General features: G+C 40.1%; 1 protein-coding gene across 1 annotated transcript in view; it reads right to left on the reverse strand.

Annotated features, from left to right (window-relative positions):
• Nucleotides 1-222: 222 nt before the first annotated feature.
• The window catches only part of LOC124284332 (sodium bicarbonate cotransporter 3-like), a 130,901-nt gene continuing 113,259 nt past the window's right edge, over nt 223-17,864 (reverse strand). Inside the window, 13 exon segments of the mRNA XM_046720416.1 lie at nt 223-6,833; nt 7,864-8,063; nt 8,876-9,007; nt 9,473-9,660; nt 9,663-9,717; nt 10,307-10,379; nt 10,870-11,048; nt 11,948-12,024; nt 12,027-12,108; nt 13,100-13,213; nt 13,992-14,517; nt 14,929-15,062; nt 17,619-17,793. Coding sequence (XP_046576372.1) covers nt 6,557-6,833; nt 7,864-8,063; nt 8,876-9,007; nt 9,473-9,660; nt 9,663-9,717; nt 10,307-10,379; nt 10,870-11,048; nt 11,948-12,024; nt 12,027-12,108; nt 13,100-13,213; nt 13,992-14,517; nt 14,929-15,062; nt 17,619-17,793 — 2,212 coding nt within the window. The 3' untranslated portion in view covers nt 223-6,556.

Genomic DNA, 17,864 nt, shown 5'->3' on the forward strand with positions numbered 1-17,864 from the left:
TTATTGTTTGGTACAACGTTTCAGGGCTTGTTCTGGCCCCATCATCAGGTAGAACTAAAGAACAGTAACTGTTAACTCTGCTCGTGACGACAAAATGCTTATGACGTCACAATGCTATGACGACATATAGCTGGAATATTGCTGAGTGCAGCGTTAAACAAGAAACTATTTTGCCCCCAAGTCCATGAGATGCAGTTTTACCAGAGACAGCAGATACACAGATGTACTAGAGGTTTTTATTGATAAACTTGATCATACATAATATATATCACATGGTGGCACAGTTGCAGTAACTCACCACAAGTAAATGTTTTAATCTTCACACCATACTATGTGAGCTTCATGTGGAACGATTTTAAATAACTATTTGGCAGCAATGTTTTGTCCTGAAGTTGATTTGACAGAATTAAAATAAATATCACAATACTAAAATAGCTGACATGATATAAATTCATACAAAAAATCCACCAGGGACTAAACTTCCAGTACTGAGCTGAAGATCTGAATAATAATAATAATAATAACAATAAATGCCTTTAATTACTAGTCTTTCTCCAGAGCAGCAGTCTTGTGTGTTCCCAATTCATTTTCCTGTGTGTTCTACATGCTATTAAGACTCGACTGCTGGCTTCCAGCTAAACAGATCAGAAGCTGAGTGACGGGTCATAACAGGATGGAGAAATATATCACACTGGATAAAAGAGGATGTCCTCAGTTGGCCAAACCGTTTGTTAAAATCTAATTTGTTTCCATCAGAAATAGTTCAGTGGTAAAAATACCTGTGATGGAATTTTGACATCATCAAAGGCCTATGTTTTTTTCACATAATATAAAAATGTTGACAAGATGCAGCATGGTGTCACAGAAAAATATCCTATCGAGAAGAAGTTAAGGAACACTTGACACTTCCGTATACTATTATTAATCTGTTATACTGTATAATCTGTCATGATGTATGAAACAGTCCAGTGTTCTGTAACTTCCTTTCACTAGTATACATCCACTGATCAAGTTTACCATAAAATTATGCACAAAATCAATAAATGAAAACTAAGTGATTTGACACACATAACGAGAATCAAACAGCACTATTCTCTCAGGACAAAAGACTAATAAATGCATACCCCCTTCAAAAACATTCAACATTCGTGGCATATGTACAATGTGAAATAGTTGGGATCGGAGTCACTGGTATAAAGCGTGAATATGAAAACAACAACAAATCCTCCCTATGAAAGATTTACAATTGTTTCAACATTGCAGTGACTTGACCCCCACGCTATTTATCACAGGAAAATCAAAATCAAATTTCTTGTGAATATGAACACCATGGCTTAGAAATTTGAGTTTATTTTGCTGCCGTCTAAATCTGAAAACACAAACAAACTTAATCGAGGTAGCTAGACAAGGGAATTTATCATCTGCTGATTCATGGCCTAGTCGTTGCTGATTCACTGCGGATAATGAACCCACTCGCACGGCTTAATCAATCTTCCCCTGGAAGGGGTCTGTTGGCGTATTTCACCCACCGAGTCGGCAGGAACTTATGCTGCCTACAACATTCTAAAACTGGAGTAGGAAAAAAAATTGAAATCTTTAAACCAAAACAGATATCACTATCAAATTGATAAACAAAAGGCCAACAATATATTGTGTGATTGTGAACAACATCTTATAGACACATGACAATGTAGAGATAACAAAACCACAAGACATCAATAAGCACTGTTATACAAGTAATAAAATCGATAATGTCTGATGTACAGCAATTGCATATATGGCTGTTCAATCACATCGGCCACATCTTGATAAACATTTCCTCATCCAGTTTGGTTCAGGCTGAGAATACAAACACCCCTATAGTTCATACATATCTTCGTGTTAAGACCCTCGTGATCACCATACTTCATATTTTGAAAGAAATATTGTGCCTGTTTTACTGTAGGATAATGCTTTCCACAACACAACTTCTAACTAGCATTTGTACAGCATAACAAATATATTCACTCAACCTGATTATGTTTCTTGCAAGTTTATCTTCCACAGCAAATTATGTTTGCAAGAACGACCAAGTTTCAACTTCGGCTAATTTCAAAATATTGATGTTCACTTTCCTGATGACACCCACAATAAGATGCTTCATAACGCTGAATACTATTTTGAACATCATCCTTCCATCTAAACAAAAAGATTAAAGTTAATATTGCCTATTGAGACAGACTAAGAATTATTTTCTGACATAACTACCCTAATTGTCACGGAAAAGCAGAATTTTACTAATTATGTAAATAACATACTGACTAGAGAATCTACAAAATGAAAATACATCCAAAACACAACACACAGACACGTTTCACGGAGAACCAAAGCCTACAAGAAAACATAATATTAGTCATTGTGAATTGACACTGAAATATACAGAACATGATCAACATAGAATATTAGAACAGCTGCTAAAAGTAAAGTCCAATACACTTAACACTTTTAATTTAAGTGAAAAGCACAAAATATTGCAATCCTCACAAAAGGAATTACTGAAAAAATAAAAAATGGATTTCAATGTTAAGTTACAAAATAAAATAATACTTAAAAAGACTGACTATCGAACACGCTTACATCAAAGTCATCACATTCCCTGTGGTCTGGCAAACTGTCATTAATAAAAATATGGAACGGTTTTGAGATTACATCATAACAGATTCCATGCCAAAGGCATTTAAAAACAAAAAATAAGCCACAGGCGCCTTTACACCATAAAGTTCTTACGTGTGAAATGTTTTCCCTAATGTAATATTAATGATTAATTATGGCCCAGAGGGAAATGTTAACAGACAGAATGAATTGACAAGACGATGATCAGCACCCCTCACAACCAACTCTACATTCAGTGTAAAGGTAAAAACAGAAAAATTAAAACAAAGAAAAATGACAACAGAAAAAATGGTCTACAAGTGAACTGCAGTATGTTTGGATTGCACTGCAGATGAAGATGCGTCACAAAAATTGCACAAGAAAACACACAGATAAAAAGGTTCATACACGTGTCTTGCCTGTTCTGTTTTCAATAAAACAAGCAAACATAAAGCCATCGTCAATCTGGATTGTCTTTTTATACAAAATCTACAAAAGCAATATTTTACGCTACATTTTTTACCAACACGTTCAACTCTCCATCATGTCATAGTCAACAACAAAGGACAACTGAACATGAGCTGTGAGCAACATAATGTTCTTCTGTCATGTTCCAACAGTGAGCGGCTATGACATCCTGTGTATCCGGTACACGGCAAGGTATCTTAACCATACACTTGACACCATGGATCACAACTCTACCACAGCAATGATGATTGCATGATTCTGATAATAATCAAATTTCCATTTTAAGCTTTTTCACAAAAACCATGCATATGAATATATCGATAGCCTACATATTGACCCAAAGCACTCAGTTCAGTGTTAAAATAAGAGAAACCTACAGTGAGATTTAAATCCCAAATTTAAAAAACAAGTTCATATCCCATTTTAAACTTCATTTAAACAAAGTAAATAATTTTATAACATGCTTGAGCCAATAAATTATTTCATTCTTACCTAAAATTTATGCTCAGTCGTTGCAGGTGACACATATTCAGAACTGTACATAACTATTTGTAGATAAATAAAATATGTAATAGAACCATGTAGCCATGATATTTAGGCCAGAGACTGAGTTTAGTTTTACGCCGCGTTTAGCAACATTCCAGCAATATCACGGCGGGGGACACCAGAAATAGGCTTCACACATTGTGCCCATGTGGGGAATCGAACCCGGGTCTTCGGGGTGACGAGCCAACGCTTTAACCACTAGACTACCCCACCACCCCTTTAGGCCAGAGAGTTAACATGTTTCTTGGAATTCTTGAACTGCATCATTTAACTATTTAGCCCCAAACTTGTTGATTCAAATATCCATGACACCCTAACCCAATGATGATCATACATTGAGAGTCATTAATCTTTGCTGGTGCAATCCCATTGCTCAGATATTGAGCAGAGGTATGGAGAAATTGGGTTCTGGCCATGTCCAAGGTTGTTAGAGTGAGTGAGTTTAGTTCTATGCTGCTTTTAGCAACATTCCAGCAATATCACGGCAGGGACACCAGAAATGGGCTTCACATAATGTGCCCATGTCGGGAATCGAACCCGGTCTTCGGCGTGACAAGCAAACATTTTAACCACTATGCTACCCCACCACCCCTCCAAGGTTGTCGTAACGTTCACCCTGCTTGCTTGTACCAGTCCATGCTGAAGCTGGTTTGATGGTTCCAGCCCACAGCTAAACACTGAGACACCACACTGTATTACTGTATTCAGAGTCAAGACAGACCAGGCAGGGCAACATAAAGTACCATGACCAGGGATCAAACCACCTTCAAACACTTATCCACAAGGCCATGGAGGCAGGCCCTCAGATATTGAATAAAGAGCATTTATCCATACATGTTAAGAACACCACAACCAACTGACAAATTGCCTCACTGGGCCATAAATTAACATCCCTGATACAACAGGCCCTAAGAAGATTCAGAGGATCCTCCAGGACGAGTCCAGCTATATTCCATCCCCAGAATGATTGTATCCCCAAAGAAAATGATTTTCTTCATTCTTAAAAATAAGTTTCAACATTCCATGCACAGTTACACAATATTCCACCAACACAATATTCCTTGCTCAACACGTTTTGATTTACTATTAATTTCCATGGATAAAGTAGCATAACTGGGAACTCCAGGACTGGAGATTGTCTGTACAGACAGAATTTAAACTAGTCCCTCAAGCTTCTTGACAAGATCAGTTACAGTCAGATCTTGCCCATACAGAAAATACTAATATATGACTTGTATTATGATAAATGTGATAGCTTATAACTTATGCATAACAATCTGATCACCGTTTGTTACACCCATACGAAAATAATATGACTTATGCTCTATGGACAAAAATGTTTTGGCAAATGTAATATGAGACAATGAACATCACAAGAAATATGAAGCTGCTCTAAATCGTTCTGAGAACAATCTATTAAAATCAGATTCACCAGGTCAATTCTGAAAGCCCAACCATCTGCTTCCACAATGGATCACAATACAAGGTATATCTGGATTTGTTGCAGGTTTCGGTTAATCACCATTTGTGAATCAACATGATAAAGATCTGATTTATGTGAGATTGATTTAAAAACATCATAAAACCAGTGAAGATAAAAGCAAACAAGTTTAAAATATTCACATACTAATTCTTAAACCATCAAAATGGCTTGGGTAGCCAGCAAATGGTGACTTGTCATTCTCCTTCCCTTCAATTACAGAGTTTCAGTTCTTGAAATCTGGTAATCAAATGCAAATTGACACAATAATTCTGGAAAACGTACATAAAACATGTTTGCCTTACTATGGATAAAATTAAATATTTTTTTTTATAATTAATGCAGATTTACAGCAGGTTCATAAACTAAAAACCATGGAGATAAAACAAGGAATAAAAACCATTTGTCAACATACAACATTCCACTATTTGTTCCAGTTTGTTTCAAAATATTGTCACCAAGTTTGATGTAAATTGGTGCAGTAACTCTCTTGAACAAGGACCATATGTATCTTATGATTCATCTTCGACAGTCCTTAATACAACTTGGGCAACAAGTTACTGGTTACCACACCAAGTCCAGAAACTATCCAGAACCTGAAGGCAAGGCTTTGCTTTAAGAAGAATATAGCACTTTTCTCTCCACACCTTGCTCTTAGTAACAACAGTGAACACTTGTAACTTGAGTCTTAAAATATCTCAAAACGTATGTCACTGAACGTCCAGATGACTGGAAATTTCGATGGGTGTAGCACTGGCTTGAAAACTCAAATGAGTTTTGATTGAATATACAAATTTGGGCTGAACACCCAATGGGATGTAATATCACATTGTCAGCTTCATATGAATGGATAGCCCAACATAATATAGGTTGTAGATTTTCGGGGTGAATCTGTGAGCACTGGTATGAAGTCCAGGGATCATCCTCAGAGTTAATCTGCACTTCAAACCTTGCAGAATCAGACACAGCCTTTAAAAACTGTTGCAGCACCCAACAGGTGACAGTCTTAACTGAAAGTGACTATCAGCACAATGTTTTGAAACAAACGAAAACCTTTTGATGAATTTGTGTGATATATGTCAGGGCTTGTTGAGTCACCCACTTGCAGTTTCACGAAACATTCACTGATGTTATCGCTTGCAATTCTCGATCAGCAGTCCATTACCATAAGTAGGTCGAGCCATGACCTTGACATTCAAATACTACAAGGAGGCATTATGAATTCATTGACCTTGACAGCACTCATGTGTTACATTCACACTACTGATGCATAGCCTCTTTAACATCACTCATTTCGACAATGCAGTTTTCATCACCTGATTAACTATTGGAGTTACCCCCCTTTGATTATCAGTTATCGCCCTTCCACACATTCCAAAACTTGGGTTAGTTCTACTATATACAAAACAAGTTGACCTAAAGAAAACTTATTTACACTTTAGTATCCTCATTATCTGGAGAACTCAAGTTCCCAATGTCACTTGGAGGGTCCACAACAATTTGTGGGGTCTTAATTAGAGATTCTTTCTCTTCTGGGCCATCATCATCGATGTAAAATTTAACTGGATGACCCTTCTTCTTTGGTGGTGACCGTGGGTGTTCCTCTTCCTCTTCGTCCTCCTCTGACACGGCCTGTGGGCTGCCTGGGATTGGTGGAAGAGACTCGTGGTCTTTCTCACTGTGCTTCTTCTTGCCATGCTTCTTCTTCCTGCAAAGAGGATATCAATTGTTCACAAGACACAACACAGACAATATAGAAATTTATATCCCAGTTTACGGTTGTCAACAGCCAGTATATCTCATAGTCTCATCAATTGTACACCAGACAATATAGCCATATATATCCCAGTTTACGGTTGTCAACAGCCAGTATATCTCATAGACTCATCAGTTGCACACCAGACAATATAGCCATATATATCCCAGTTTACGGTTGTCAACAGCCAACAGAATTATTATCATAACAATTAGTATGTCAGCCTTAAAAAAGACTTGGTTGATCCCAGCTGCATAGATCAATGGTCATGATGTCGATTACTGGATTGTCTGGTCAAGATCCAATTATTTAAAGACAGCCAACTGGACTACTGCTGAGTGCGGCGTTTAAGAAGGACAAACAAGAAAACAAAGTTATCAATATCCTCTGCAATGGCAAAGTGGAAGGTGAGTATTGAAAGGATTTTAAAGTGGAAACGCCAAAAATATTTTATTCAGAATTCCAAAGCTACCAAAAGGCACCAGTACACCACCAGATCTATGTATGTGCCAAGTTTGGTGAAGAAATAGTGAACAGTTTTAGAGTTCTGCTCCGGAAAAGAGCACTACCACCAATTTCAGTTTTAGTCAAAGTTGTTGCCATGGAAATGCCAAAAATATTTTATTTAGAAATTTTAGTCAAATTTGTTGCCATGGAAATAGTGAGCGGTTTTAGAGTTCTGCTCGGAAAAGAGGACTACCACCAATTTCAGTGTAAGTGAAACTTGTTGCCATGGAAACGCAAAAAATATTTTATTCAGAATTCCAAAACTACCAAAAGGCACCAGTACACCACCAGATCCATGTATGTGCCAAGTTGGGTGAAGAAATATTGAATGGTTTTAGAGTTCTGCTCCGGAAAAGACAAATGTGCACGGACGGACGGAGTCCATTTTAATACCCCCCGCAAAATGCGTTGAGGGGGATAACAAACAAACAAATAAACAAACCAATCACGTAACATGCCACCACATCCCACTTACTTCTTGGAGCTGGATCGGTGCTCCACATCAGAGATGAGGTTGGAGGAGGAGTCGTTGGCTACAATGGTCTTCCACAGGGCAGTCTTGGCCATCTCCTCAGAGATATTCACCGAGTCGAGGTTAGGATCCGTGGATATTGCCATGGTGAAAGAGTTTCCGGTCATGCCACCACCCACTCCATCCACCATGCTTAATCTCTCCTGGGATAGGAAATCGTTTGTTAGTTGTGATATGTGGAGAGGTGAAACTGGGTTCAATACTGCATTGCTGCATGGAGGGATACTGCACGGATATAGTTGCATGCATGCTTATAATAGTCTGAATGAGAGCCCAGGCCAAATTTGGTTGCAGCTCATTACTCATTTAATCACTACTCATGAAGAGAAGAGTTACTGACTAACAATTCTACCTCGGAACCAGAACACACACATAGAAGGCTTGCAGTGAGTGTGATTTTACGCTGCTTTTAGCAATATTCCAGCAATATCACAGCGGGGAACACCAGAAATGGGCTTCACATATTGCACCCATGTAGGGAATCGAACCCGGGTCTTCGGCGTGATGAGTGAACGCTTTAACCACTAGGCTACCCACTGCCCCCTAAAATGCTTGCAGGGTACTCAGTTAATGAGAGCCCAGGTCCATTATCGTTACAACTTACATAATCATCTCCCTCAACAAGCATAAGTAAACTGGGGACCGCATGTACCTTGAATTCCTTACAGGGCCCAATAACATGTGGATGTGCTGCTGGCATACAATACATATACTCAAACAGAAACACACTGTAACAAGCCTTTCCTTATGTTACTCAGAACCTGTGCAGATCCGGGTGAGAATTTGTCGTAAGAGGCTTGATCACAAGATTGTCTGGTCCAGACTCGATATATCTACACACCATATAGCTGAGTGCAGCATGAAACAACAAACAAATATCATGTTGGTCAGCTGTCAAGTCAAGATGGCAACCAGGAATGAAATGCCAAAGTTATTCTGATTTTGCCATGGTTACCTCCTCCTTCTGTTTTTCCTCGTCCTCCTGTGCCCGCTTGTGGGACTCGGGCATGATGTCGTCCAGCCACTTGAGTTCACGTTGGGTGAAGACATAGTCCATGCCTTTCCTCACAAAGCACATGGCCAGCACCTGTAGGCAGCAAAACAAATGGCATCATCAGAACAGTTTAGGTAGTTTAAGGAAGGGAATATACATCGAAACAGTTATCATTTCAAAGAATACTACTGCTTTGGCAGCAGTCACACTACAGCTACTAACTCCAGATTTTGAAGTCAACTTTACATAACTTTTTAGAATGTCCTATTTCTGCCCCATTCTTAAGCACACAATAGAAATAATATTAATTACAACATACAGAATTGAGATATTTCTTTCAGTACGAAGATCCCTGCCTTCATAGCAACTAGAATTAGTGAGTTTAGTTTTTAAGTAATATATTCCAGCAATATTCAAGCTAGAGACACCAAAAATAGGCTTCACACATTGTACCCATGTGGGGAATCAAACTGGGGTCTTTGACAAGTGAACACTTTACCCACTAGGCTACCCCACCATCCTTTAACTATAATGAACACTGTGTGTGATAGGACTTACCATTATTGGAAAAGCAATGGATATTTTCTTGATAGTCTTGATGACCCACAGAATAGACAGACAGAGAATCTGAACTGCTGTAAACATATGAACCCTTCCAATGCGCACATGTCGCAGGTACATGAGGTCAGTCTGGTACTTGGCCGGCATGAAGAGGATCATCACACGGTCCACCAGCTCCATGCCCGGAGTGAGGACACACCCATGTACAGGAACACACCATACAGAATCGGCATGGGGATATACTGGAGACATGGAGGTATTGTAGTCAGCAAGAAGCCACACAAAGTCATACTAAATATAGCCTACATCAGCTGTCTGGAGGTAGCAATATAACATTTATATCAGCCAGCTGTCTGGAGGTAGCAATAAAACATTTATATCAGCTGTCTGAGGTAGCAATATAACATTTATATCACATCTGCCTGGAGGTAGTTGTCTGGAGGTAGCAATATAACATTTATATCAGCTGTCTGGAGGTAACAATATAACATTTATATCACATCTGCCTGGAGGTAGCAATATAACATTTATATCCATCTGCCTGGAGGTAGCAATATAACATTTATATCATCTGTCTGGAGGTAGCAATATAACATTTATATCACATCTGTCTGGAGGTAGCAATATAACATTTATATCACAGGTAGGATTATTCAAACATTATTCCACAAAACAATGTCTTGCAACAATATTTCAAATTTTGGCAAATTCAAAAAGCAATTCTATAGTTCTTATTTTGTATGCAATTCTAATAACTTTCCAAACTAAATCTCATTTCAAAACAATTATTTTGCCCATTTTGAGCGATATGGCATAACCTTCCCAACTGACCTTGAGGATGGACGTGAGAAGCACAGAGAGGCCGATCATCAAGAAGATCATGACTCCTGTGACTCTCTGTTCCCTGGAAGCAGACAATTGTTAACAATGTACAAATACAATAGACAGATGATGAGTTTTGTCCAACAAGGGATAATAAAGAGAGCCTTACACTAATCATAGATTAGGTGTTACTCGTTAGAAACAATACTTGCTAACTGAATAATGACTGACTGACTGACTGAGTTTGGTTTTACGCCGCTTTTAGCAATATTCCAGCAACATCACGGCGGGGGGCACCAGAAATGGGCTTCACACATTGTACCCATGTGGGGATTCGAACCCGGATCTTCGGCGTGACGAGCCAACGCTTTAACCACTAGGCTACCCCACCGCCCCTGAATAATGAAATGTGGAGGACAGCAGTTTACTTTGTAAACTACCAGGGCATCCTATGTCCATCTGGATCACCTCTTTATAGCCAATACAGCTTCTAAATTGCCACTTTAACTTATTGCGCTGCCTCTGTGACCAAATGGTGCCTGTGGGTGTATATGTACACTAAGCAAACCTACCTGACCCCCAGGAACCTGGGTTTCTCCCCTGGGGCTGAGCACTGCGACTCCTTCTTCAAACTGTTGACATGGTTGATGGAGAGCACGGTGGCAGCAACGAACCAGGGCAAGCCCATGAAGGAGTTTACAATGATCAGAGCTGCCACAAGCAGCAGATCAAGGTGGTAGCCATGACCTTTCTGCAAACAATAGTCACATTTGTATTATAAAAAGAAACATCACGCAAGTAATGAAGCCAACCCGGGAATTGTTTACAGCGAGTGAGTGAGTGAGTGAGTGAGCGCGCGAGATTGAGAGAGCGAGTCCACAATTTATGCTGGGATGGAGAGGAGCGGAGCTGAGTGAGTGGAGTGCAGTGGAGCAAAACTCATCTGGCTCACTGTTTATAGTGGAGTGGAGAGGTACCGAGTTCAGTAATACCCAACATATCAGGTTCATGCTTGAAGAAAGCCAGTCTCTGGAGTTTACCATACATGTGAGTAAGTGAGTGAGTTTAGTTTTACGCCACACTCAGCAATATTCCAGCTATATGGCAGCGGTCTGTAAATAATTGAGTCTGGACCAGACAATCCAGTGATCAACAGCATGAGCATCGATCTGCGCAATTGGAAACCGATGACATGTGTCAACCAAGTCAGGGAGCCTGACCACCCGATCCTGTTAGTTGCCACTTACGACAAACATAGTCGCCTTTTGTGGCAAGCATGAGTTGCTGAAGACCTATTCTACCCCGGATCTTCACGGGTCTTACCATACATGTAAAAATCAAGGGCATGGTATGGAGCTAACAAACCAAACATTCCTGGGTGTATCTGGAATTCAAACCCACAATCATGGGTTCCTGGGATGCCTAAGGGAGACAACTCTGTGCAGTGAATTGTAAATTGTGGCACCTTATATGATCGAACACAGTAATTTACTCTATTAAAAAAGAATTATAATTGATTTATATCAATAACAACAAAATTGCTCTCGCACAGTAAATTTGACCAAAACAATCGGTGGGAAGAGGGCACTATGAAATTCTACTACCACTCGTAAACAATAGTGAAGGTTTCCGTCATGACAGTCTGCTCACCACCAGCTTATTCTCCTTCCTGTTGACAATGACGGCGGTGATCTGCTGATCCATGAAGATGAGGATGGTGGCGAGAGGGCGGGGATGACTGCTGCTATCGCTGTCCACCAGGGGTTGCGACCAATAGGCGACACCACCCAGTTCCTGTTGGGATTCGTTGGCTATGGGCAGAACATGGAAGATTTACATACATACATTGTGCTGTAACAGACTGAGTAAGGTTGTATGTCTATATTAAAAGCTTTCAGTATATTCCAGCGCTAGGGGATTCTAGAAATGAGCTTCACACATTGTACCTATATGGGCAATTAAACCTGGGTCTTCGGTGTGACGAGTGAATGCCTTAACTGTTAGGCTACCCCACCACTCCCCGAATTTGTGAAGTCTTATCTCAAATTCCGAGAAGAGAGACCATATTGAGGATAGGTTGCGTTCCTGCCAGGTTTGTTGGTTTTTCAACGCATTAACCAGCAATATTCTAACTATATGAGTGGATCATGTCTGGCCCAGATATTGTCAGGGAAAATGACATGTAATCACAAGGGTGACTGACTGACTGAGTTTGGTTTTACGCCGCTTTTAGCAATATTCCAGCAACATCGGGGGGACACCAGAAATGGGCTTCACACATTGTACCCATGTGGGATTCAAACCCGGGTCTATGGCGTGACGAGCCAACGCTTTAACCACTAGGCTACCCCACCGCCCCCACAAGGGTGAAAATAACCCATTGTCCGACATCCGAGTCCAGTGTTTTTTTCTGTCGGGCAAGCAAATTTGTATATCACACTGTACCAGTGTCCAGTGACTTTCCAATATTAATTATGTTGTTTATTTAAAAAATCAACAAGAAAACAGCCTGTCAAGTGGAAAAATTATCAGGGCAAGTGATTTTACATGTGCCATTGTACCGGAGTACACTAGCAATTTTAAAGTTATTTCCACCCCTGAATCAACCATGTCACAGCATCTGTCCATGGATCCATAAACTTGCCTGACACTTTACTGGGAAGCTGGAATTCCCACAGGGGAAATAACTCATAATACATCTACAACATTCTGTATAAAAAATGATAATGCAATATTACCTTCACCTTCTTAAAGGCAAAATAATTATTTGTGATTTTCATGTGGCCATTGATGGGTACTCACAGCGAATGTTTCTGGTACTTCTAGTTTGGGGGTGTTGAGACCCACAACAATGTCAACAACAAGCATGGCGACGATGGCGATAAGTACAGCGAAGTCACTTACAACAGACCGCACCTGGTGACAAGAATGAGAGTGAGTGAGTGAGTTTAGTTTTACTCTGCTTTTAGCAATATCATGGCGGGAGACTCCACAAATGGCCTTCACCCATGTGGGGAATCGAACACGGGTCTTCGGCATGGCAAGCAAACGCCTTACCCACTAAGACTACTGAACTCGACTGGCTGTATCAACCAGTGAATTAAATGTCTTCAAGTGCAACTGAATTCCACACCAAGAATTGAAATGAGAAAAATCGGACCAACACATGGGTCGAGTATAAGTTTTTATGCTGGTAGTGCAAAAACCTACTGGTCCTCATACAGTACGATTTTCAAATTTCAATCTTTCAAGACTCAAAAGGTCATCTCAAAATATTGATAGGGAAATCAACGACAATAAATAATTTACAGCATGTGTCCAACAACCTACAGTTTTTTTCTACTAGCCTTCAGCCTTTGGGCAAGCATTCATTTTCATCACTTTATATATACCAATGAAAAACCTCAACAAAACACACAAGCCAATGACTTTGATACCCTCATATACCAGTGAATATATCAGCATAAGCCACTTAATACAACACCCATATCATCCACTCAATACAACACATTCATAAAAGACATGGTATAAAAACATATCACCCATAGAATAAAATAGATGCATTTACCCAGTTTAGTGGTTTAGTCTCGATTCAAATTACCGCCATGATTTAAAAAAAATAAAATATGCCTGTATTTATGTTGGGAAACAATTTGGATTTGTTGGGCACAAATGTGGACATTATGTTGCCTACCATTGTGGGGAAGAATGAGCTGTTGCGCGACATCTTCAGCACCATTGCAATCGTGAAAGTCCCCAGAAAGAGAATAAAGGAGAAGAAGAAGACGTCAGCAACGTAATTAGGAACGCCACATCCTGGGCCCTCCATGGTTCCATTGAACTTAGAACAGTTGTCTTTCATAAGAGTGTCCCAGTTTAACAATAAGGTTTGGTTCTCATCCAGGTACACTGTGGGCTTGGAACGGTTAAACCATTCACTGGTGACGTTATATGTAGTATTTACAGGTATGCAGAAACACCTATAGTCCAGAGGATCGTCTGGTTTGAGGTTGACAGGGTCCTCGTCCAGGATGTGAAACAGCTTCTTGAAAGCCTCGATAATGAAGATAAGGGAAATGAGGGCAGCAAAGCTTTCTTCTGTGAAGCGGGTTATGTATCGGACCAGGGCGCTGAGATCGAAGGCTACCATAAATATGAGGATGATCCCAGTCCACAAACCAATCCACAATCGCAGCTGGAGGTAGTCTAGATCATTCTCACTGAAAAAAAACCCATTCAGGATGTTAATATGGTTTCTGTCATCCCAAACAATATCAAGCAACAATTATCATAATCAGAAATCAGCAAAAATATTTAAATAATATGGCTCCCACCTCATGGTGCCATTGTACAAAGTGAACTTTAACATGGACTTATGATAGTTGTAGCTCCAAGGTTCAACTTCACCCAGGTCTTTGGTTGATCCCAGTCAATCCATGAACACATGAAGAGACTTTTAGCAATATTCCAGGAATATCACGGCAGGGGACACCAGAAATGGGCTTCACATATTATACCCATGTGGGGAATTGAACCCGGGTCTTCGGCATGACGAGCGAACACTTTAACCAGTAGACTACCCCACTGCCCATGTTACCAAGAATGTCCACAGGGGTAGTGACGTTACTTACTGACAGAAGTGGTTGAGGATGGTCTCAAACACCAGCACAGGTCCTGTGCTACCCAGTATAGTGAGGGGTTGCCCAGCAAACAGTGAGTACACAATTCCACAGATGGCACCGGCCAGGATACTTTCAAGAGCTGCCTATAACACCAAACACACAATACTCTTTGAGGATGCATCAAATAACACTGGTTGCCCAGATTACTGGACGATCACAACTATCACCAGTGGTGGGCTCCACACACTTTACCCATGTGGGGAATTCAGTGTGATAAGGGACCAAAAGGTGGATCAATCCCAAGGCCATCTTATTCGGTTAGACTTAAAATGTTGTACTTGGTGTTTCTAAACTTTAGACTTAAAATGTTGTACTTGTTTTTACTCAACTTTAGACTTAAAATGTTGTACTTGTTGTTTCTAAAGTTCGGACTTAAAGTGTTGTACTTGTTTTTCCTCAACTTTAGACTTAAAATGTTGTACTTGTTGTTTCTAAAGTTCGGACTTAAAGTGTTGTACTTGTTTTTCCTCAACTTTAGACTTAAAATGTTGTACTTGTTGTTTCTAAAGTTCGGACTTAAAGTGTTGTACTTGTTTTTCCTCAACTTTAGACTTAAAATGTTGTACTTTTTGTTTCTAAACTTCAGGCTTAAAATGTTGTACTTGTTGTTTCTAAAGTTCGGACTTAAAGTGTTGTACTTGTTGTTTGTAAACTTCAGGCTTAAAATGTTGTATTTGTTGTTTCTAAAGTTCGGACTTAAAGTGTTGTACTTTTTGTTTCTAAACTTTAGACTTAAAATGTTGTACTTGTTGTTTCTTAACTTCAGGCTTAAAATGTTGTACTTGTTGTTTCTAAAGTTCGGACTTAAAGTGTTGTACTTGTTATTCCTCAACTTGAGACTTAAAATGTTGTATTTGTTGTTTCTAAACTTTAGACTTAAAGTGTTGTACTTGTTGTTTCTAAACTTTAGACTTAAAATGTTGTACTTGTTGTTTCTAAAGTTCAGACTTAAAGTGTTGTACTTGTTGTTTCTAAACTTTAGACTTAAAATGTTGTACTTGTTGTTTCTAAAGTTCGGACTTAAAGTGTTGTACTTTTTGTTTCTAAACTTCAGGCTTAAAATGTTGTACTTTTTGTTTCTAAACTTCAGGCTTAAAATGTTGTACTTGTTGGATTTAAAATTTTGTACTTGTTGTTTCTCAACTTGAGACTTAAAATGTTGTACTTGTTGTTTCCTGATCTGGGAATATAACATTAACAGTTTGGCTTTAAATCAATGTGTAGGGTGTCCAAGTTATGGATCAGTGGTCAGTAGTGTAAAAAGTGTTTACCAACCTATTGGTCTTGAACCACTGCTTAGTACCTGTTTATATTGGTCTTGGACCACTGCGTAGTACCTGTCTATTGGTCTTGGACCTCTGCTTAGTACCTGCCTATACTGGTCTTGGACCACTGCGTAGTACCAGCCTATTGGTCTTGGATCACTGCTTAATACCTGCCTATTGGTCTTGGATCACTACTTAGTACCTGCCTATTGGTCTTGGACCACTGCCTCATACCTGCCTATTGGTCTTGGATGACTACTTAGTACCTGTCTATTGGTCTTGGATCACTACTTAGTACCTGTCTATTGGTCTTGGACCTCTGCTTAGTACCTGCCTATAGGTCCTTGACCAGTGCTTAGTACCAGCCTATAGGTCCTTGACCAGTGCTTAGTACCTGCCTATAGGTCCTTGACCAGTGCTTAGTACCTGCCTATAGGTCCTTGACCAGTGCTTAGTACCTGCCTATAGGTCCTTGACCAGTGCTTAGTACCTGCCCATTGGTCTTGGACCTCTGCTTAGTACCTGCCTATTGGTCTCGGACCACTACTCAATACCTGTCTATTGGTCTTGGATCACTACTTAGTACCTGTCTATTGGTCTTGGACCAGTGCTTAGTACCAGCCTTTAGGTCCTTGACCAGTGCTTAGTACCAGCCTATAGGTCCTTGACCAGTGCTTAGTACCTGCCTATTGGTCTCGGACCACTACTCAATACCTGCCTATTGGTCTTGGATGACTACTTAGTACCTGCCTATTGGTCTTGGACCTCTGCTTAGTACCTGTCTATTGGTCTTGGACCAGTGCTTAGTACCAGCCTTTAGGTCCTTGACCAGTGCTTAGTACCAGCCTTTAGGTCCTTGACCAGTGCTTAGTACCAGCCTATAGGTCCTTGACCAGTGCTTAGTACCTGCATATTTATCAGGGAACACTGGAAATGTATCATCCTATTGGTCTTGGACCACTACTTAATACCTGCATATTAATCAGGGAACACTGGAAATGTATCATCCTATTGGTCTTGGACCACTACTTAGTACCTGCCTGTTGGTCTTGGACCACTACTTAGTACCAGCCTGTTGGTCTTGGACCACTACTTAGTACCTGCCTGTTGGTCTTGGACCACTTCTTAGTACCAGCCTGTTGGTCTTGGACCACTACTTAGTACCAGCCTGTTGGTCTTGGACCACTACTTAGTACCTGCCTGTTGGTCTTGGACCACTACTTAGTAGCTGCCTGTTGGTCTTGGACCACTACTTAGTACCTGCCTATTTGTCAAGGAACACTAGAAATGCACCATCCTATTAGTCAGGTACCACTGCTTAGTACCTGCCTATCAGTCAGGGAACACTAATCACCACAATTGTTATGTACACACCATGTTGTTGTCAGTGGCATCAGCGAGCAGCCCTCCAAAAGTGATGATTGGTGTCAAACAGGCGAAGTAGAGGAAAATGAAGGATGCTATACACTGTACACTGAGTGCATCCTTGAAGTCACTCGCCCAATATGGAAATTTCCGTGCAATGTCGTCTCGCAGGCCACCAAATATCCTGTAAAAGGACATGATATATAAGTATGAGAGTGCTTTTCACAACTGAGTCTTAATGATATAGTGAGTGAA

The sequence above is a fragment of the Haliotis rubra genome, unplaced genomic scaffold (assembly GCF_003918875.1).
Source record: "Haliotis rubra isolate DU_JTF1 unplaced genomic scaffold, ASM391887v1 Scf334, whole genome shotgun sequence".
In the NCBI taxonomy this organism is placed as follows: Eukaryota; Metazoa; Mollusca; class Gastropoda; order Lepetellida; family Haliotidae; genus Haliotis; species Haliotis rubra.